The 23,022-nt window shown below is 38.7% G+C and overlaps 1 protein-coding gene across 2 annotated transcripts; it reads left to right on the top strand.

Annotated features, from left to right (window-relative positions):
* Positions 1-4,386: 4,386 nt before the first annotated feature.
* LOC131324773 (importin subunit alpha-9) lies at positions 4,387-21,149 on the top strand. Of its 2 annotated transcripts, none has more exons than XM_058356882.1 (11): positions 4,387-4,745; positions 7,012-7,231; positions 8,066-8,219; positions 8,992-9,094; positions 10,567-10,751; positions 12,020-12,099; positions 15,595-15,745; positions 16,911-16,992; positions 17,100-17,158; positions 17,247-17,552; positions 20,548-21,149. In XM_058356882.1, exons 1-11 carry the CDS (start codon positions 4,694-4,696, stop codon positions 20,710-20,712), a joined length of 1,557 nt encoding a protein of 518 aa, XP_058212865.1. In that variant the 5' UTR covers positions 4,387-4,693; the 3' UTR covers positions 20,713-21,149. The 2 variants fall into 2 exon arrangements, with proteins under 2 accessions (XP_058212865.1, XP_058212866.1); XM_058356883.1 differs by having other exon boundaries at positions 17,100-17,162; positions 17,251-17,552.
* The last annotated feature ends 1,873 nt before the right edge of the window (positions 21,150-23,022 follow it).

Raw genomic sequence — 23,022 nt, 5'->3', positions numbered from 1 at the left:
ATGATATTCCGGACATTCATCCCCGATATGCCCAAATGGAGGCCGCTGAAGACATACTATTTCCACTACACGCAAATGATTCGAACATGAGAGAGGTGCGGGATGAAATAATGACGAACATGAAATGGACCGACGACGACGAGGAAGAAGTTAAAAGGTGGGAATGCTTAGGTTGGGTTGGCTTTGACAATCTCTGGAATACGTTATGTATGGGGAAAAAATGGGTATGTATTTCACAATATGGCCCTTTTGTGGATTTGTTAGGATTTGGTTAGGTAGTGTTTTGAATTTTTGTTTACTCAATTGATTTGTTATTGTTGGCCTCAAGGGAGCAAATATTGTTGTTGTTGTCAAAAAGGAAACATGGCCGGTTCACCCGTACTTATTTGCAAATTTCAAACTTAAAAATAATAGGCTTACTGAAAAAAAAAATGCAATACAATCTGAAAGTTCTTTGTCTGACTGCCAACAATCATCCATAAGTATCAGACTACCAACATTCATCCATAAGTATCAGACTGCCAATATTCATCCATAAATACCAAAATACGTACAACTATAATTTGTCAAATATTAGGATCCAAAATGCAATTACCATTCTAAAACAAAATAGAAGCACAAAGTAAAAGATACATTTGACAAATAAAAATGCCTAATCCACATCAATGACCTCCTTTGTTGCAAAGTCATTGCCAATGATCTCCTTGAACTTTTGAATGGCCTTGACATATGGTACATCCCAATTTGTTGCTATAAAGTCGCGATTGATTGTCCAATTGCAAGCTATTAGCGGCATGGGGGAACCCTTTTTGAGGAACACCTGCCATAGTAGGTTTTAAAAAAAATTAACATTCGTTATATAAAAATGCCTAATCCACTCATGCTCATTGCAATCTTCATTGATGAAGGCCGATATTGCCCGGAACCCACAATTCCCATCAGATTCAACATCCTTAACCGATTCGATGTAAGGTCTTATTGGTTCTGGAAATTGATTGATGAAGTGGCATGTTGAAACTTGTGCTGTAACTTTTTCTTTGGCTCTCGAATTGAGCCGCGGTTTCTCTTTGACTGCCTTGGGGGTTTCAACGGAGGGTTGAAGGGAGGCCAAAACGTGCTCAAACTCCGAAGGATTCCTACGTGTCGAATTTTTTACTTTAGTTGCATTTTTCACTTTGGCTGCATTTTTTTCTTTTGTTGATATGTGACCGCGTGGCTTTGCCTTCTCTTGGGGTTCAACCAGGGTAGTGCAATCCGAATTGATAGCCTCATCGAACTTTTTGAACATATGGCGTTGGACATCAGGCTTTTCACTAACAAATCTATCGTAGAAAATCTGAAACTTAGCCTTCATTGTCTCCCCCAACGAAGCATCATTCTGGGCTTGAACCAAAGACAGCCTCTTCCAATGGTCGTGTATTAACTCAAGCGGTAGGGGGATATTTTTCGTCTTGTAAAGAGCAATCTCATGACCGCAGGGTAAACCATGGGTGTACCTCAAAGCACACTCGCACACATGGTTCGATTCCACAATCCATTCCACTTGACGGGACGCGGCCAGAACATGTGTCATGCCATTCTTCAAAACAACTCCCCTCAACATTTCAAATAGAGGACTCCTAAATTCATGTGGGATAGAAGTGAGACTCTTATCCAAAGAAGCTTTGACTTCAGTTTCTTGTAACAAAATAAGTCGGTGCATTTTCTTCCATATATTGTCAAAGTTGCATTGAGAGTGCTCTAGTTGATGTTTTAGCGCAGCATGTGCACTCTCCGCCCTACGAAAAAATAAATATATCCAGACGTTAGCCACATCAAATAACATCTATGGATTTTACTTGAAATGCAAAAAGAAAATGCTTAAATTGCGAATAAAACATTTACTTATTACTTGTTAGGTTACCAAAATGCATGACTTTATCCGTCCAAGCTCCAACAAACCTCTCCTTATAAAGCATTAACCAATTTTTCTCCACATAATCAAGTGCTGCAGGAAACATTTGAAAATCACGCTTCAAAGCACGAAGGCGCTCCTCATACTGTGTAACACTCGCTGAAAGGACAACTAGGCCCCAACTACAACTAAACTCCTCCCACGTCTTGTCATCAAACATCTTCCTACACTTAGCTAAGATGTTCTTTGAGATATGAAACCTACATAGGAGATTGGTAGCATGAGGGAAAACACTTCTAATGGCATTCATAAGCGCCAACTCCCTATCCGTGACGATTACAACCGGAAGCGCATCAGCATCCATCATTCCCTTTAACTTCTCCAACACCCAAGTGTAGTTTTCCTCCTTTTCACACTCAATGAAAGCAAAGGCTACGTTAAAAGTCAACTCCGTACATATTACGCCAACAATTTGCAGCAATGGAAACCTGTACCTATTTGTCTTGTACGTGCAATCCATCATTAACACTCGAGGAAAAGCACGTAACATCGCGCTAGCGTAAGGGGGAGCCCAAAACAAGTCCGTGACATTCCCATCCTTGTTCGAACGGTCCCAATTCATATAGCTAAAATGTTGTAGCCGAGCCATTAGATGTTGCATTTGAGTTCTCCCGGCTTTCTCTATCACTCAGTACTTATGTCGTGCATTGTACACATGTTTGATTGTTGTGACGTTCGAATGATCATTGCCCTTTAACTGACTTAGAATTTGTTTGGGTTTAACCATAGCGACTAACAAAATCCACCAACGTGGCAGTTTGCTCCGCCGACAACCTTCCAGGATACGAATGCCCCTCCAAGTACACCGCTGGGGGATGATTGTGAGTGCCATTGTGGACAGAGACAGTCCAACTATCATTGCCCTTTACACCTTTCAATAGAAATGGGCATTCAATTTTCTTTGTGCGCGTGGAATGCGTCGCCCTTTTCTTCACAGCCACCTCCTCCCCCAAAGACTTCTTCACAAACTTTCTATACTTCCCGCTCCTTTCGCATGAAAAACCTCATCCTCGGTTTGCGATTCTTAATAAACTTCTTCGATGCCTTAATGATAATGACAAAGCCGTATCATTTACCCGTAGATCTTGTCCACTCTACCAATTCTTTCTCGGACAAAAATACCTGTAGAAAAGTAAAAAAAAAATAATCATAACCTGCACCATAAGGTTGAACATGAAAAAAACTCCATGGTTTGAAACACTCACCTTGTCCGTTGTGAAATGCTCCGTATAATCATATAGTGTAGGAGTGAGAGTAGGATTAGTTGCGGGTCCTACATGACTACCAAATGTTGAAGTGTCACCCTAGAACACCAAAAGAAAAACCAATTAAAATTTTAAAATTTTGGCAGCATTTCAAGTTTTAGAATATGATATTATCAACAAGCTCCGAACTCTAGAGTTTGAAACTTTGTGATAATTTCAAGTTTTAGAATATGATATAAGTTTCAAACTCTAGAGTTTGCAAATTTAGCATAATTTTGAATTTTAGAATTTGAACACATCGGGATAGAACCAGCTTAAAAATGGGGGAGTGATTATTGTTTAAAATATTCAAACTCTAGAGTTTGAAATTTTGGAAAAATTTCGAGTTTTAGAATATGATATTATCTTCAATTTTCAAACTCTAGAATTTGAAATGTTGGCCTAATTTCAAATTTTATAATCTGGCAATGTCGTGCCAGAACCAGATTTAAAATGGAGGAGTGATTATTGTCAACAAGTTTCGAACTCTAAAGTTTGAAATTTTAGCAGAATTCCGAGTTTTACAATATGATATTGTTGTCAATTTTCAAACTCTAGAGTTTGAAATTGTGGCGTAATTTCAATTTTTAGAATATGAAAATGTCGGGACAGAACCAGGCTAAAATATGACAATGTCGGGACAGATCCAGGCTAAAAAATGGAGGAGTGATGAGTTACCACGTGCTGTGATTTTGGCTTTGAAACTATAACTTCCATGGCTCCCTCTTCCTTGTCAACTTCCATTTCCATTGCACAACCTTCCGATCCCCAATTAAAATGCACATTGCTTTCATATGTTGGGTTTAAGATTTCTTCTTTACCAATGGATGGAGAAGAAGCAATGGAAGTTTCCATTGAGAGTTAGGAGGTGTGAGGCGAGAGTTCGGAAGTAGATGTCGACTGGGTTTATGGTGGGGAGGTGAGAGCTCAACAATGGTGGTGGCCTAGAAAGGAACTAGAAGAACCAGAAGATTTCCCCCGGAAGGAGATGGGAAAAAATGGAGGGAAACGTGGGTGGGTTATGGAATGTATGTTTTTTTGATGTGATTATATGTTTGTGGTTGTATATAATAAAAGTAGGAATATTTTTATCTATTTTTATTAAAACATTTTTGTCCGAATATTATTTACTTAAAAAACAAGTTACATGCAGTAAATTCGCAATTGTATTTATAAACTCTCTAGAAAAATTCAGGAAAACCTAATAGCCAGACAGGAGCACAATACGCCAAGCAGCCAAACGGGGTGGGTACGTCAAATCATCGTATCATCATTTGGACTGCTGGAATCAAATTTCCCCAAACTCACAATCAGAGTATCTTTCGAGCGTTGGGCGCGCGAAGCCGCAAACAGCGGGTTAATAGTTGCATTCAGTTTACTCGGTTACTGCTCCTACTCTATCTCCCTCTATTCCATCCTCCCTCCAAAATCGAACTCCATCTCTCTCTTAAAAGCAACCGACAGAGAGTTTTTGAGCTTCAGTTGGTCGTCAGTAATGGCGGATGAAGGCCTGAATTCTCAAAGAAGGGACCCGATTAAGTCTTCAGGTACGCCCTCCTCCCTTCTCTCTATTTCTAATTATATTTTTGGGTAACTAACGCGAACATGTAGGGTTTCTCTAGAGTGAATATGGGTTACTGTATTTTTTTATTTGATTGGTCTATTTGGAAGCTCCGGTTCTGTATGGTGACTGTATTTTTTTTATTTGATTGGTATATTTAGAAGCTCCGGTTCTGTATGGTTACTGAGTCTTATCTGTTTTGGTGGATAGTTTGAGTCATGGGTTTAGGATAAATCACATTTTATAAACCTAAAACTTATGTTTTAGTTCATGACATTTGCGAACTCCGATGTAAGCATATGTGTGGAGAGATGAAATTAGATTTCAGAACGGCTGAGTGTCCGCTAAGTGGGGGATGAGAAAGGTTATGGTGCTATAATGCAACTCTAGACTAAGAACAATAAGAACATGGAGGACAAAGAAGACATATGATGTGGTCAAAGGAAAGTAATAGAATCTGATAGAATTGTGGAAGAGATGAATTTTTTTGGGCAAAATGAAGGGAAGAAAATGCTGCTCCCTCACACTCCCATTTTGATAGTCCCCTATGAAAAGACGTGCAATTTTCGGATACAAATATTAAGTACTTCCGTTCATAATTTTTTGAATTTTTTTGCACCAAATTAAGGAACTCATCGAGATCATTAATTTGGTGCGAAGAAACTTGAAAAATCATGTATGGAAGTAGTTAATTTTTTGATTTGAAAATTGCACGTATTTTTGTAAGGGACTATCATTTGGGATGGATGGAGTATGTCCTAAATAATGCAAAAATAAAACTACCTAAAATGAATGCGATCCTTGTTTTTTTTAGGAAGTGGGGGCTCGTTATGAGTATCAAGGGAAACCTATATGACGTTCAAGTTTTGTGTTCCATTATATCGGTACTAATCTTCCCATGGAGTAGGGGCAGTGGCTCCCATTGTCTTCTCCTTGTTTCCTCCATGCCTGGAGAGCTTGGAGGAGAAGATATAGCTATCCTCTTTCCTTCATCCAGCGACGGATCCAGAAATATAGCCTAGTGGGGGCACCTTGTTAATCATAGTAGCGAAAGTTTTTTTTTAGTCGACCATAGTAAGATCATACAAAAAAGTTTATTAAGTTAAATTAGGTAAAAATGAGCATAAAATCTCAGACAAAATTTATAAAGTATGTTTCAAATGAACATCGACTAGTTTTAGAATGATCGAACTAGTTTTGTTGATGACTTTATTGTAAAATATTTCTTCCAGACGGTTAAAAATAAAGAGAATCAAGAAAGAATGGCTCAAAATAGACAAACAGCTCATAAAGCTACAAGTATAAATGCACCATATGATGAAATTCAATCATAAAATTAATTCTATATGTATTGTTGAGATATATGCAAGTGTGTAAGTTTTTATATTAAGCACACTCTCATAATTATGCTAATTTATACAAAAACTTTAAAAATATTTTAATTTTGAGTGGGGGTACGCATTTGAGTGGGGGCATGTGCCCCCGTGTGCCCCCTTGTGGATCCGTCTCTGCCTTCATCCAACTATAAGAAACTTAAAAAGGTCAGCCATATAGGTAGGGACCTTGTTATGTTTATAAAACGGCCCCGCTCATTATGGGTTCAAACTCAAATTCCCCAATGCTCCATACTTAACAAAAGTATACTACTAAAATTTGGTGCACCAAACTGGAATGTTGATCACTAACCAAAACGATCTGAAATATATACTACCATATAATTGACAGTAAAACTAATCCATTTTTTAGCTAATGATAGCATGCTAGGGAATAAATGTGCCATTATGCTCTATTAATATAATTATCGTTAACCTCCCTAAAAACCTGAGGAAAATGAACAAATAGAATTACCCCAACAGGCCAACTAATATCTTTCAAACCTCCCACACCGACTGTTTATCGGTGAAGGTTGAGGAGACAAGAACTCATAATTGTATTTTCATGCTGTTTCGTTTTCTTATGAGATGGGAAAAAATGGTGTCCCGTGTAAGCCTATGGGAAAGAAGCTCAGTATATTGGCTATATTTTAAATGGAGATTTATGCTTTTCAACTTTTTCAAAGCTAGCAAATGGACTTTAAATCCAAGAAAGGACAAAATATAGGACTTGAAGGTTGTTGAAATTGTATTTCTGCAGTTGATATTCAATTAGCTTGGTTCCCTGTTCATTCCACATATGATTCATGCACCCATGTCCTCTAACTCTGTATCAGCTGGTTTGTTTATATTTGAAATTTAGTTTTCTCTTGGCTACAGTTGGAAATGTCGCAGCAAATCGAAGACGACAACACGCTGTTACAGTGGGAAAAGAAAGAAGGGAAGCACTGGTTCGAACAAAGCGTTTGTGCCGAGTTGGAGTTAGTGGTGATGACATCGCCCCTCCTGACAGTGATATGATGATTGATGTAGAGGAATCAGTTCTTGAGGTTCAGACCTCTTCTGCTGTGGAGGAATTAAAGTTTGCTATTTCGTTTCAGTGAGTCATCTCATTCAGTTTTTTGCACAGTACTTAAGAGGTGTTTTATTATCCATGCACAGTGGAAAGCAGTTTATTTTAGGACTTGAGTGAAGTGTCAGATTTGGAACCCTTTACGAGGAAACCATATTAGATAACAAGGCCTAGCTGCTTTATTGGCAGATTTTGGCACCATCGATATTCTTTATCTTAATATGTTGTCCAACATGCACAATCTTTTGGTATGCTGATTCTTCAATTCAAGCATCTGTGCATTCCAAACTTCATGGTTATATTTTTTGATTACCGTTCGTTGGATCTTCGCATCAAAATATACAGGAAACTCCATAGTCAAATAGAGGGAAAGAGTTTAGACTTTGGAGATTACTTGGAACCACAAAATTTGCACTTAAAAAATTTGTTGCTATATTGTGAATATGTGGCAGCTCTGTAAATTTGACATATGTTATTTATGTGTTTACCAATTTCTTGGAAGCATTGTTCAAGAGGAATATAAAAGCATATTTGATTAGTTGCTTATTATTAGATTGCTAACCACCAACTCATCTAAAAGCTTAAGCTGTTAGAGAGAGGGGCAACTTTATTATTTATATTCTTAACACGCCCCCTCATGTGTAGCCAGACTCTCCTCTATAAGTGGGCTAAACACGTGTAAATTTTAATCATTAGGTAGGCGGTGAGTTTCGAACCCAGGATCTATTGCCTGCCCTGATACCATATTGGATAGAGAGGGGCAACTTTATTATTTATATTCTTAACACTTATGTTGATGACAGTTTTGTCCTAATATTCCATGGAGATTGTCTTACACAACCTATACTCTCTGATTGTTAGGGGGAAGGGAGCAATGTCGAAAAAGGTGACTGCCCTTCGTCAACTACGGAGGTTGTTGTCGAGATCCGAATTTCCTCCTGTTGAAGCTGCTCTAAAAGCTGGAGCTGTATCTCTTCTTGTCCAGTGTCTTTCATTTGGTTCACCAGATGAGCAGGTCCAAGAAACTTTGTTACGTGTTCTGGTTATTTGCAGTTCAAGTCTTCTGTAGACGTCTTACTGTATTTGGTATTTTATCTATAACAATGTATGGGCTGATGGTGATATCTTGCTATTTAAATTACCTTGTTGGCCGTTGTTCCGGTCGACTGGTCGAGCAATCTCTTTTCTAGAGCCGCTCCTTATTACCTCCTAGTCAGGAAAATGGGGGTGCCGGAAACATGAGTATATAAATTTGTTAGTTTGTTAAGTGATAGGAATTGCCATCGTCCACGGTGAATGCAAGTTTTACATATTGTTTGTATCTAGCAATTGCTTGTGCAAGCCGGAACTTCTGATTATCTTTTTCCATCTGGAGAAGAGAAATTCTTACAAACTTATTTTATATGGAATTCTCTTTAGTTTTGTGAATTGTGATTAGTGACGGTTTAACATTGGAAGGTAGCAAGGAGGAAATAAAACAAACCGTCATTGACACATGCTGGAAAAAAAATAATACAGAAGAAGCTTAAACCTCATGGAAACAACAGAATCCAAATTCTCTTCAATGCTGAAAAGTGTAGTATATCTGTTATGAGTCCAATTGGTCAGTCCCCTAGAAAAAGAGACTTCTGAAAATTATGAAAATACGTGTCTGTGAATCTGCAATGACGGGGTTGGTGAGCATCCATGGTTTGCAAGCCAGTAAGCAGCACTTAATTTAGTTTCACCATTCAGCTCCAGAGGAGTTCTGATATCTATTGCTCTCTCTTGTGCTTGTCATACTGCAGTTGCTTGAAGCAGCTTGGTGTCTTACTAACATCGCAGCTGGAAAGCCAGAAGAAACGAAAGCTTTATTGCCTGCTTTACCGTTGCTTATTGCTCATCTTGGAGGTTAGTTCAGCGTGCTAGAATGAAAATTATTCTTTCTTTCATTCCATCTCTTATATGTTCTTCTTCTCCCTTTCCTTTCTCCACGTACATTATTTCCAGTGATGTAAGTTTAAGAGTGACAGTGAAAAATGGTACTAGGTTACCTGGAGTTTTACGCATTGACAATTTTTTCCATGGGCTTAAATAAACATGGACATCCTTCTTTGGGTCATTGGACTACTGATTTATGGAATAGCACTATTTTTTTTTATCGGCTATGGAATAGCACTATTCATGGGTTTGTCTATTTAGGTACGGTACCACTGACCAAGATTGGACTACTAGGCCTAGAAACACAGGCAATTTGGCATTTGACCAACATGAAATGAAATCAAGATGGGTCGTGTACAAGTTGGGTTAGTCCTGGGCAAGTGGGCATTCAAAACAGATTATTGGTTTTTGTCTTTTTCTCCATGAAAAGAATGAAAAATACAAATTGATAATTAAGGTATACTAAACAGTACACATGAGGGTGATTTGAAACAATTTTTGTTGATGGTTGTAAAGTTGTATTTTGATTTTGAAGGCAGCTACTTTATGCGAAAAAAGCTGAAGGTTATTTGTTCTTCTAGTTCACCATGCCTGCACATTAATACACCACATTTACTCTTACTAGTCCTAACCCTTTCTGTCGAAGAATGAGCCGGCCAATCATATTTTCCTGTGTTTCTTAATCAAGTTGTTGTTTGACCTGAGTTAATGTTTGACGTCTTTCTTTGTAAAATGGAGATCCTCGTGTCTTTGGGCTACAATCTCAATTGTACACATCCACTCTCATGATTATTCTTCTGTTATTCGTATGTTGAAGACTTTTAAGGTGTTTGGTTTTACCAAGTTATCAGCATTTACGGGGACACTCTACCTAGGAGTATATTCAGCAGATGATTTATGGTTATCTCAACTAACCAATGCCTTCATTGCACAGATCTTCCTACTCCTTGAATTTCAATGCGAAAATTATGCTTTCCTGATTCTACATATTCTTTTGTTAAACAAAGAATCCTCGAAGGGACACTTCATGAGCTTTCTTCTAAGTACTGCAGTTTTTTTTTTCCTCTTTATGTGAATAGACTGCCTTTTATGCTTTTTGCCCCCTTCTGGAATACTCTTTTGAGTCATTTCACATTTCTTGTGCCAGCTTTTGCATTATTGGGTGTTTTGTTTGCGGGGTAATCTCCTATTTATAACTTAAGAAGTTTTTGTGATTCTTTCCTGTTTGTACTCTATATGTTTCGTTCAGAATATCTCCAGTTTTTTGAGATTCCATGTTTACTCTTTGGAAAAATGCACTTCCTTCTTTTCCTGTATCTGTTACCCCATATCAAACATTTTGTTATCCTAAACCCTATGATTCCAATTTGTATTTGCTTGGGGCTGTTCTTGATAATTTTGCACCGGCTAGTCAAACCTTTCAATTGGTAATTTTTGTGTAGAAAAGAGCTCCATGCCTGTTGCTGAGCAGTGTGCATGGGCTTTGGGAAATGTTGCTGGTGAAGGGAAAGAACTTAGAGAAGTTCTGCTCTCGCAAGGAGCCTTACCACCTCTTGCAAGAATGATGCTGCCCAATAAGGGTTCAACAGTGCGAACAGCTGCTTGGGCACTTTCAAATTTAATCAAGGTTTTGAACCCCTCATCAGATATTGCTCTTGTATCTTATCATGGTTATTGTTTATTATCGTTATTTTGTAGTTTTAGAAACAATTTCTTTGTTATTGTCGGTAACCTATTTGGTTGGTTATTGATTTGTGATATGAAAGTTATTGAGTCGTCGTTTCTATGCATCTCGTATGTCTATGTGGCCTGCCTGCCACCTACCTCTGAAGTTTCATTCTGAAAAAGGAGTTCAGTTTACGCTTAAAACTGGACAGCCCTTTTATGTTAGCCCGAGTTTGATATTGACCGGTGCTTGAAATGGGATTGCCTGTTTCCTGCTGAGTTTGTGTTGCACATTCACGCTCCTAGGTTTAAATGGCAAATAACATTACTTACCCCTTCCCTTGTATCGAACACAATCTTTAGCTTGTGCACATACCCAATCATACAAGTAGAGTTGGTTAACAAACTAGATCTATATTACGTTACTTTGGGTGCCCATTATGGTCTGGTTGGTCTTGTGCTTATGCACATGTCCAAGCATACAACTAGAGTAGTTGAACCAGCTAGATCTGTTATGAGGTTATTTCCTTTGCCATACATGTGATCTTACGATGTATCCATGCTGCAGCAAAGGACTACTTCTTGTTTGGTGATTGCTGGTTCTTGAATTTCTTTTTCTTTTTTTAGTGTGCTCCTACTCTAAGCAATTCTCAGACAATGTTGTTAGCTCTGCTGCAGACCTACTGGTCCTGTTCTCTGGCCCTATAAGGTTTCTTGGTTCTTTTCAAACTTCAAAATTTAATGGATGTCCCTCATGACATTTGTTCTTTCTCATAAAGCTCTTAGTTACCCAAAAAAACTTCTTATTGAAGAATAGCCATGTTGAGGTGGAAGATAATTTTGTTCTCTGCCTTCACTCTCTCTTAGATAAGATGGGTAGGACATAGCTTGAAACTGTAACGTGCATAGAAAACAGACCTTTTGGCTAGCCTTCTGCTTGATCAATTCTTTCCCTTTTAAGGTGTCTTCATTGGCTTGCATTGTGAATCGAAAGGGCGTTTCTTGTAAGGATACCTATGGGATATGATTCTCCTATTTTGTTGATGATCTCTCATAAGACGGCCTAACAATCTCACTTTATCACTCTTGTATGCTTAATTCTAGGTTCATGTGCTATGACTTTTAATAACATGGGATTGGCCTCGTGGATTAGTTTCGTGCAATACTATTTTCTCTAGATTCTTCTTTGTAAATACGAGTTACTAGATGCATCTAGTTCATTGGATGCAGGGACCTGATTCAAGAGCGGCAACAGAGCTCATAAAAAGTGCTGGGGTCCTTGATGCAATTATTCGGCACTTGAAAAAAGCGTAAGTGGTTAATACTTCATTACTCTGGATCATTTACAGTGAAGCATCATTTGTTATTTATTTCCGTAAATAGTTTCTGGACTGCCTCTGGAATTTGCTTGAACGCCTTTCCAATCTGAGTCATGGAAGGATCAGATAACAAAATCAGGACTACCAGGTTGTCTAACCATTTGGTGCTCTGATAGTTCTTCCATCTCTGTCAGCCCTATGCGCAGAAATGTTTTGCATCTATGGACTCATCTGCCGTAGTTACCCATTTATCTAGGACTTCTCTAACTATAATGGAAACACTGTTGTGAGAGCCCCCCTGTTGGAAAGCTCATTAGTAGCAACTCTACGTCTCCATTAAGGAAACACGATGATCACTGTAGCAAGATCTTTGTAGCTTAACTGCTGTGCAAATTGTGATTTGCTGCCAACAGCTTATGTGTAAGTTTGGAAAGGTGTAAACGTCGTTAGAATCCCAGATTCCATAAGTCGTAAACTGTGGAAATGCAGTATGTGTAAGTTACCACTCCAATCCTATTATAATGCATTGAAATCGCTCACATCGTTATATTTGTATAATTGAATTTTTCTGGCATTAAGATGAGCTGAAGTAAATGAAATGAAATACTCTCACTAGTCCAAAGGAAAAAAAAGCATCCCCTTACAGCCAAAAGAGAGAAGGAAATTAGACCTTCTAAAGATGAATTCTCACATCTTGAGAGGCGAGGCACCACATAAGAAAACCAACTTTAACAACCTGAGCAGAGAAGTTACAAGCAAATGAGTCTCTCGCAACAGGAGACAATGGGACAAGAGATTGGAAAGGGAAACCAGCAGACTACCTTAAACCTCCTTTAGTCCTTGCTCAATTTGAGAGGTCTCGCCCTTGCGTAACAAGGACCAACTGAGGTGGTAGCATCTCTTTGACGGAGATTAGGCCTCCCTTGAGCATGATCACCATCGTCCTTTGCAATAGCCAAATCACTGGGGAAGGACATGGTATTATTTCTCCTGATCTCCCTTCCCTTGCTAAAAGCTACTTTGCCTTTACCTTTTATCTCTTCTTTCCTGATAGCACTCATCAACCCTTCTTTTTTCATCTCATGTAGGTAGGACATTTGTGAGATGCTCTTGTGGTCTCTCTTTTTATCCACTTCTCTCTGAACTTCATTAAATTTTCCCCTAGTGGATTCTTGTTTTTGGTCCAACTGATTCCACTCTTTTCTCTCTGTTTTCCTTCTCTCTTTACCACAAGAATGACCAAAAATTTTGCACTTATCGCACTTAAGAGGTTTCCATGGATATTCGACCCTTATGTCAAACTTCTGACCCTCTTCAAAGTCGAGAACAAAAGAATCCGGGAGGGTATCTTTGCAGGACACCTCGACGCATACTCTAGCATATGCTATGCGGCTTCTAGAAGCCGTTTGTTCATCCAATTTTATGGGCCTCCCAATCGCACTAGCAATCAAGTTTAATCCTTTCTCTGTCCAACATTCTAAAGGAACATTGAAAAACTTCACCCATATGGGAATATTGTTCACTTGCACCTTTTCAAGTTTGAGGATTGGTTCCCAAGGTCTAACAACTATAAATTTGCCCCCCATGTGCCATGGACCACCCTCCAACACAAATTCACTCCCTTTTGCATTATTAAATTTAAACAAGAAAAAACCATTGTCCATAGTAAGAACATCAACAAGCCCATATTTTCCCCAAAGTCTCTCGGCTGAGTTGTTAACAAGTGTGTAAGGAAGCTTTTGCTCTATAGAGTATCCAACAATCCACCCTCTCCAAAGAGCCTCACCTTCTTGACGAATATCCTTATCAAAAGGAATTGATATTTTAACACTTCCAGACTTGGGCTTCGTGTGTGCAATGTTGATTGGCTCACTAGGTGGTTCTTGACACAAACGAGCCCAACTTCTAACGAGTTGGGTTTTCTGATTGGGATCTGATCCATGAGCCAAACCCACTGGGTGTGGGTCAATATGTGCTATAGTATTGGTCTTATGACTCTTTTCCATGGGAAGATTATCTATGTTTAAACCATTTCTTAATCGAGGAGGTGGACGATAAGGGGTGAATTTAAACTCTAAATCTTCACTCACCTGTGTTGGCCTTTCCAAGGACGTGCTGACTGCGGACAGTATTTCTTCTGCCTTTACACGCTCCCCCAACTGGTTTGTGAGGCTTCCGGGCTGATTGTCATAGATGGCTGGAATGAAATCTTCTTGTCCATTATCAACATGTGCCTGAATCTGATGATTTGATACCGAACACTGGTCCAAAGGCTTGCAGTGCACCGGATAAACCCCCACATTAATGGTCGACAGATGAACAGTTGAGGCATCATTATGGTTCGCAACCACTACTTTCTCACCTGCCTTTTGGAGCGCGTCATTCTCACTCATCTTCCCCACTTTGAATGATTCTTCTGCAGCAGTGTCTCCAGGCTTCTGTAGTGTGGTAATTCCTGCAGAAATTTCAATTTTTTTCTGCTTTCCAACAATCTCGTCATAACTTTCTTTGATCTGGCAGCAATCTTCATTTCCAGAATTAACTGCAACCTCATTGTTCCTTGAGGTTCCACCAACATTGACGACGTTGTTGTGGGCGATGTTTTCATTGGCAAAACCTTTCGTCCCCCCATCATTTGTTTCATTTGCTTTTGGAGAGCATATTTTTTGCAAGGACTCAACACTATTTTGATCTTGTTGTTTTTCTTCTTGTTCGCCTTGATTTCGAGCTTCAGCGAGCTCGTTAAAAGCTATCTCATCTATAGTGATGCTTTTAGCCCCAATGCAGTCATAGGGTGGTGGTTCATCAGAAATTCTGTGGCTGGTGCTTCCAGTTGCATCTCTCCTTGCGCTCTTTGTTGATTGGGCTGCAGCGATTGCTTCAGAAAGGAAGCCAAAATCAAGTGTAGATCCAATATTTACTGATTTCATTTGGTTTCTTCTTTTGCTAGCTGAATTCTTCCCCATTCTTGCCTTGAATCTAGAGGGATTGAAAATGTTTTAGAGAGAGAAAATCTTAGCTTTTCAGTCTCACCTTAGTTAATCTTCTTATTAATACCTCTTGAGGCACTAAAAATATCTTGCCACGTGTTGGCAATACTATGCTGTTTCCAGCATTTATCTATGTGGCATATCGTTTAGATCAAGATATCGAGTCCTAATATAAAGTCAGCAATATTTTCACTGTTAATTTGAGGAACCAAATCTCCCATGTGATTTTACCGTTGCACCCCTAGATGCCTGACCAATTGAGATCCCTTGGTTCTTGACTAGATTTAATATGCTGCACTTGCAAGAGCTATTTGATGTTCTTGTTAATTTACTATATTTATCCCATGCAATCGAGCCATGGAATAATTTACTTATCTTGTTGCATTTTTGTATGGAAATTTTAATAGTTCCCTTTTGTTTTACATACAAAATCTTGTTATATTGTCATAATTAGGATATAAATCTTTGGGTTTAATCCAACTGTGTTCCAAATCAGGGATGAGGATCTGGCTACAGAAGTAGCATGGATTATTGTGTATCTTTCAGCCCTTTCTAATGTTGCTATCGACATATTGGTGAAGAGTGATCTCCTTCAATTACTCGTGGAAAGATTGGCAACATCAAATAGTTTGCAATTGCTCATTCCGGTAACTAGCAAAATAAATGAGTAGCTTGGCTGATTTGTTTTGTGCATAATAAAATCCAAGATTGTGGATTCTAACTACTACTATCAGGTGTAGGTAATGTCATTCAGATACACGTTTTTTGTGATGTCTTTTCTGTGTAATGCATTTAATGTATTTGTTTACATCTGCTTATATTTAATGCCAACAGTATGATGTGCTGGTTAAGTCTAAATTTGTTTTTATCAAATGTTCTTGTCAAGTCCGGTACTGTTGTGAATTGTAAAGTGCGTGCTATTGCTGCCAACAGATAATTCACACCCTTATGTGATTTGGGATTGCTTTATTTCCTTTATTGATTACCCGAGGAAACAATAACCAATTAAAATCTACTAAATGAATTTGCTGAATTAATCAGACTAGCACCAATCCTGACAACTACACCGCAACTAATCCATGTATGTGTGTGTTTTTTGTAAGAGAGTACTAATCTAGAGATTAAGAATAAGAAAGCACAAAACAAGGATAGACTCATAGACGTGGAATATCCAAATTACAGACAAAATCTACGTGAATGCTTGTGAGCGGCCAAAGGGAGAGAACATATGAGAGTAAAGTTAGACAAAATAACTTGGAGCTAAACATGCTCGCTCAAGCATGCATTGGGCCAGCTCCCCTAGGTTGCAGTTGCTACCCTTTTTTTTTTTTGGGTCCTGATACTGATTTTTGACACTAAACAGCCCCTGGACACTTGCTCTGATCAAACCAGAGTCTTTTGACAAAGAACCATTAGTGGGGTGATACTTTAGACAACTTATTCTCTCCAATTCACCTTCTTAGAATGCGGATTTACTAATAAGGAAGTGTTTGCTACGCAATCTGCGATTACCTAAGGTGGGAGGCTGGGCGCTCGAGGAGCCAGCACCAATGATTTCTTTCCCCCCTTTATTTCTCATACTAGCTTTCTAGGTTCCTAAAAACAATTTCCATCAAAATCAGCCTCTATGTGAACATCAGCTTGAGGTTAAAACATAATACGCAAAATTGTAGTCGAACATTATGTGGTGCATTTTTTTGTTGACATGTATGTCAATTGGTGGTAGGTTAAACAGTAATGAGCTAAAAATTGGGTGCATGGTTTACTGGAATTATTGCAAGGTCTGAGTCTATAGCGACAAATTTTCTTCAGGTACTGCGGAGTCTAGGTAATCTTGTGGCTGGTGATGCTCATATGACTGATGGATTTTTTGTTGTTGGACAGGGAATCCCAGGCTAGTTTATTACTCTTTTCTTGGTTGAAGAGAGCAAAAAGTTCTCATCTTATCAGTTCCCGACTCCGGTTATTTTAAATGCTCATATGTTATGTGTGTGTTTTCAGATAATGTCGTTGCAGCACTAATCAAATGTCTGAAAAGTGATCATCGGGTCTTGAAGAAGGCATGTTTCTATTCGTTAGTTTACATGTGACATTGATTTGATAAATAGTATTGTTGCTTGACGAGTTGGCATTCTTTCATTGTTGTAGGAAGCAGCTTGGGTGCTATCTAATATAGCTGCTGGTTCCATTGAACAAAAACAGTTAATAAATTCAAGTGAAGCCGTGCCATTGTTATTGCGACTACTTTCAACAGCACCATTTGATATAAGGAAGGAAGTAGCATATGTTCTAGGAAATCTCTGTGTTGCTCCATCTGAAGATGGTGGGAGACCAAATTTGATTCTGGATCACTTGGTCTCCCTTGTTGGTAACGGCTGCCTTCCGGGTTTTGTAAATATGGTCAGGTCTGCTGATGTTGAGGCTGCAAGGCTGGGGCTCCAGTTCATGGAGCTGGTAAGCAAATCATCTATTCATTTTTGCTCCATAGACCGTAGTATTTAGCATGATGCTCTTTATTTCTTTGTTTATCTCCTGGCTCCTTGATTGTTTTTATTTCAATATATTTGGGTTTTGGCTCATTTCATCTAATTGAGGTTTTAGGTTTCGGATTGGGCAGATGATTGTTCTTTGAGCATGATGCTATTTCCTTGCTCCTTTTAGTCTTGTAACAATTTAAAAGCTCTCAGAGAGTTAAATGTTATTCCCTCTAGTAACTTCACATAGTTATCATAGATTTAGAAAAAATAAGATGTCTAGATACGTTATATAGTTGGTCTTGGAGAGAAGGATGCGACGAAAGGGTATATTGATGTGGTTAAAGACATGCATGAAGGTACTGCCACTAGAGGAAACAAGTTAGTTCCCAATTATAGTGGGATTACACACCAAGGGTCCACTTTGAGCCTTTTCCTCTAATTCTTAGTAATGGACGAATTGACTAGACATATTCAAAAGATGATGAGATGATATTGTCTTAGTAGATAGAAACAGCGAGCAATGCTAATGCCAAATTACAAATTTGGAGAGAAGCATTAGATTAAAAAGGATTTAGGATCAGTTGGTGTAAAGCGGAGTATTGGAATGTAGGTTTAGTGGTAGTCAAAATGTTGGTCTTGAGGAATTACCAAGAATCGAGCGTCTTTAAGTATCTTGGCTCAATTTATTGTAATTTTGAATTGTTTGAGAGGATGTGGTGATTGTGGATGATGTAACACATAGAGTACAAGTTGGATGGATGAAGTGGCGGAGTGCTTCAAGGGTGTCATCGCAAGATACAAGGTATTGCCACAAGGCCAACAATGTTATCCCACAGAGTATTGGGCTACAAAGAAACAATATGCGAGTAAGATGAGTGTAGTTGAAATGAGAATGTTGTGATAGATGTGTGATAGGACTTTGCAAGATAGAAATAGAAACGAAAACCTTTTCGGAATGGTAGGGGTAGCTTTGATAGAAGGTTAGATGAGAGAAAGTAGACTAAGGTGGTTTGGACGTGTCTATTTTTAGATCTTCCGACGTGGTAGTGAGGAAGAGTGATATTGGTTACGGTAGAGGGTAACACTAAAAGGTGTAGACCAAAATTGGCTTTAGGGACAGTAGTCCATAAGTATCTAGGTTTTCTCATTATCACGGAACCCGATGCCCTAGACATCAATGGAGAAAACGAATTCATGTGACTGACCCCAATTGATTGATTTGGAGGCGATAATTCACGCAATGGGGGACAAGCTTTAGCACTCTCCCGCATGTACAACCTAGGATATAAGTGCATGTATGACACAAAGATGGAGGGAATCAATTTACAAGAAATAGTCTTGCCCAAAAGCCTCTAGATCCTTAGCTCTATATCATTCTAAAGCATCCAGCTAAAAACCAATTGGCTAACGAGTGAAGAGGCCTTCCCAACTTAGACATTAGTTTTGTTGTGATCATTAACTAATGTGGGACAAGCTCTAGCTGATTTCTAAATTCTAATTTTCATGCATGATTCTTTATAACTCCATGGATGGTCACCTTGTTTATTCTTGGCTGCCAAATGTTGAGTTTTTGGGTTCGAAATTGAGGTCAACCACCTTCTGCAAACAATGCTAAAGGTTAGGTATGTTCCCAATTTTCTATCGAGATCATATTAATAGAGATACCTCGAGGCCGTACCCTAAGTGATTGGGACACAAGGCTTAATTTTCATTGATTTGGCTACGGTCAATTTGCTCAGTTGTGGTTTTGGGTGTTCTTTTTCCATTTTTTAAATTGGGGAATCGGTTATCCGTTTCTATAGCATGATGTGGGAGTATCACGTGCACACAGAAGCAAAGCCCAGTAGATCTGGTTTGGTTTCTTAAGGTAGATATCTTTCAACTTGTTTGCTTTCCTACTAAACACCTCAATAATCCTAGTCGCTGCAAACCTAGGCTGACTCCAAATAACATCATCCTTGATCTTGTATTGCTTTGTTTCATGACAAAATGAAACAAAGAGTCGATTATGACCCAGTACAAATTGTGACTAGCCACAAAGATCTTTGTCCCCTAGAACTTTTTCTGGATGTCTTTTGTCAGCATATCTGTTTGCTTGTGTTAATCTTTTGTGCAGTGCTTGGGAGGCTTTTTTCTTCTTTTCTCTATCATCGTTTAGTAGATTGATTGGTACTCTCGAAGAGATAAACTCCTAGTAGGTGATCCGTGAGATATGAAGAGCTTGCTGACTGAAATCAAATTACAAGGAACTGGTGAAACAATTTGTGAGATAGTAGGTGTAGCACCTATAGAGGAGAAGTTGATAGAAAATAGGCAAGGGTGGTTTGGGCATGTCTACCGTAGACCTGGAGATGTAGTAATTAGAGAGCGAATAGGATAGCTTTGGGTAGCAGCACTACGGGGAGGGGAAGACCTAAATTGACATTAGGTGTTGTGCGCAAAGATATGAGTCTAATGGGTTTGAGTGAACAAGTGACCCTTGACAGAGCTCAATGGAGAAAAAGGGATTCATGTAGCCGACACCAATTGATTGGGACTTAAGGCTCGGTTTGGTATCCCTACTTTTAAAAGTATCTATAAGCAAAAGCTTGTATTCTTTGACTTTTCAAAGTGGACATGTATTTGGGACATCCCAATATGCAATTAGTTTGGTCAAAGTGTTTCTGCTTATGCCCGTAAAACAGCCTAAATCTGGTTTCTATGTGATCTATTGCTGCAACAAATTTTAGGGATCTTGACAGCTTAAAAGCTCCTACATGAGAAACGATTGAGTTTCCTAGCGCATCAAACCCTCTTTCTTGATATTCTTTTCTCTGCAGTAGATCTTGATGCTTTTGGTTGATAACTATGGTGAACTTATACTTCCATGAATTGTGTTTTTATGTATCATTTGAGAATTTGAAAATGGAATCTCAGTTTACAGCTTCCTTCTTGTTTAACTGAAAAATGTTGAAATTTTGTCTGATTCAAAGGTCTTACGGGGGATGCCGAACAGTGAGGGTGTAAAACTCGTAGAGAGAGAGGATGGCATTGATGCCATGGAGAGGTTCCAATTTCATGAAAATGAAGACCTTAGAAACATGGCTAATGCACTAGTTGATAAATATTTTGGGGAGGATTATGGGCTTGATGAGTAAGCACCGCGATCCAAGTTGATGCATCGATTTGTAAGTGACTGATTCCATATCCCTCCATGGATGCAGACGACAAACTGTGAGTTGCTCCATATCTGTTGTGCAGTTCTAATCAATTGCCGGGCTTGCTGATTTTCAGGATTCATAGTTGATGAGGAAAACTGGAAAAGTTTCAGTCTTGTATAATTGTATGTGATCATATCAGCTGAAGCTTGTTGATTATGTACACTGTCATGCAATTTTGCATTGTAAGATAGCTTGTTTAGTGTTGACTTGGCATTTTTCCTCTTTCTGAATTGCTTTTTGGCCGAAAACGAGAAGACTGAAACAAGTGTTTCTATAGTGAGAGAATGGATTACAAATACTATATTTCTCTAGTTCTTCTTCCAGCAAAGAGACCATCAGTAATTGGTCGTATTTCATGTTTATTAGAATTCAAAGTGGAGTCCTCTTGTTTTTTGCTACTGTACCAGTACTACATGCAATTTTTGGACTCGCTTTTATGAAAGGGTTATATGACCAATGTCTTTACAGCTACAACTTCCTTCTACTAACCGTAACGCACAGTATGACTTCGGTTTCCATCTTGTGTGCTGGACGGTTCAATGTACTCCTACTAAATGATAAATTGTCCAGAAGACACAGTGGCCAATTCAAAGGAAGCATGGTGCCTTTGCTGTTTTATTTGGGAGTAATTTCTTTTGGATTGGAGTCAACTGACCCACTACTAACTGATTTCTTGGGATTTATGGTCATCTTTTTGAAGGCCTTCTGGAGTAACTTTCTATATGTTTTTTGTGCTTCTGAGGAAAAATGATTGACCGGTGGCAAGTGGCTGCTTGGCTACCCAGCAAGCAATTCACCGGAGGGGGTGAGGATGGCATCGATTTGACAGACTAACGTCTATGGCGAGAAACAACGAAGAAAGTCACCCAGGTATTCAGTTTTTGAACACTTTGGCTACAAGAAGAGGCAAATAAGTAGGATTCATTTGGTGTGGGAAGTGGCTGTAGGGTTGATTTGGGATGCTCTGTTCGACCGAGTGGCACTGGGGATGAATTGCTAAATGAAAAAAGAAGCAAACACTCCAACATTTAATGGAAAAGACAAGAGATTATAAATGAATTTTTTTTTTTAATGGAGTACAATTAAAACTTTTACTTTTATTTTTTGATCCGAGAGTACAGTTAAAACTTAAAATGAATATTTTGATAAGGGGACACGAGGGACTGTTGTGCCGTCCATACGGGTCTCGTTCCGGGCTAAAAAATACGATCCGAATTATTCACTGTGCGGAGCTTGGCACGTTGATAGCCCTACAAAAGATCAAGTCGATCGGATATCATTAGCTCAACAGAAAAACCAAAATAATCGACTGTTTATTTTTGGTAGTCTACTTGCTTTTCATCTATTGCATAAAAACATGATATGCTTAGGAAATTGCAGATGTCCAATTAACTTTATATTTTACAGTTGTTAAATCGATGACTTTTTCAAAATGAACCATTTAGATCATGTTTTTGAGCTTGGGACGAGGCCCGTATGAGTGGCACATCAAGGTCCCCGGAGTGGGTTCAATTTGTTGAGACAAGTGTCCATGCTCTAATAATGCACTCGGTTTGGGAAGTGACTTGTTCGAATGGGTTCGGCCTTTTTGTTTTATTTTCTTCATAGCTCTTGTGCAAGTGTAGACCACAAACAAGTCGATCAACTATTTAAGCCGTTAGAAGCCAATAAAGTCTTGTTTTTCTTCTTGTGTAAATGGAGTAACTTGCAAGAAAAGCAAAATACTCTTTTTTTTTTTTATTTGTGCGAAATACTTTGTTTGAAGCACAAAATACAAGCCATCCATTTGACAAACAACGAATGTTATCAAAGGACAAGAAATCCCGACCTTCTTCATTTTTAAGAAAATTATCTACATCCCTCCTTAAAGGACCTTTGTCTACTATAAAATCAACGAAATTTTGATCAATTTTGTCTCAGTTACTTGGATTCTTGTTGCCGACGATAGAATGATCGGAGTCTTGAAAATGGTGGCTAGCGGACTGGTGAGCGGCTCACTAGAGAGAGAGGGAGAGAGGGTCACGGTCACCATCTCGCCAGCTGCCGACAACGATGGAACGATCGGACTGGCAAGATGTGTCGCTCTTGATCCAGAGCGGGAGGGAACGGGAATACGCTTTACCCTAGAATATGAATGACTAAAGATCTGCTAAAAAATGAATGATTGTATAGAGTAGTATATATATATACATTGGAAATCATCATACCTATGAATAACTTTAGGGGTTAAACTTTAAATAATACTCC

This window comes from Rhododendron vialii, chromosome 4a, assembly GCF_030253575.1.
Source record: "Rhododendron vialii isolate Sample 1 chromosome 4a, ASM3025357v1".
Classification (NCBI taxonomy): domain Eukaryota; kingdom Viridiplantae; phylum Streptophyta; class Magnoliopsida; order Ericales; family Ericaceae; genus Rhododendron; species Rhododendron vialii.
This window is presented reverse-complemented; position numbering and strand designations above follow the sequence as displayed.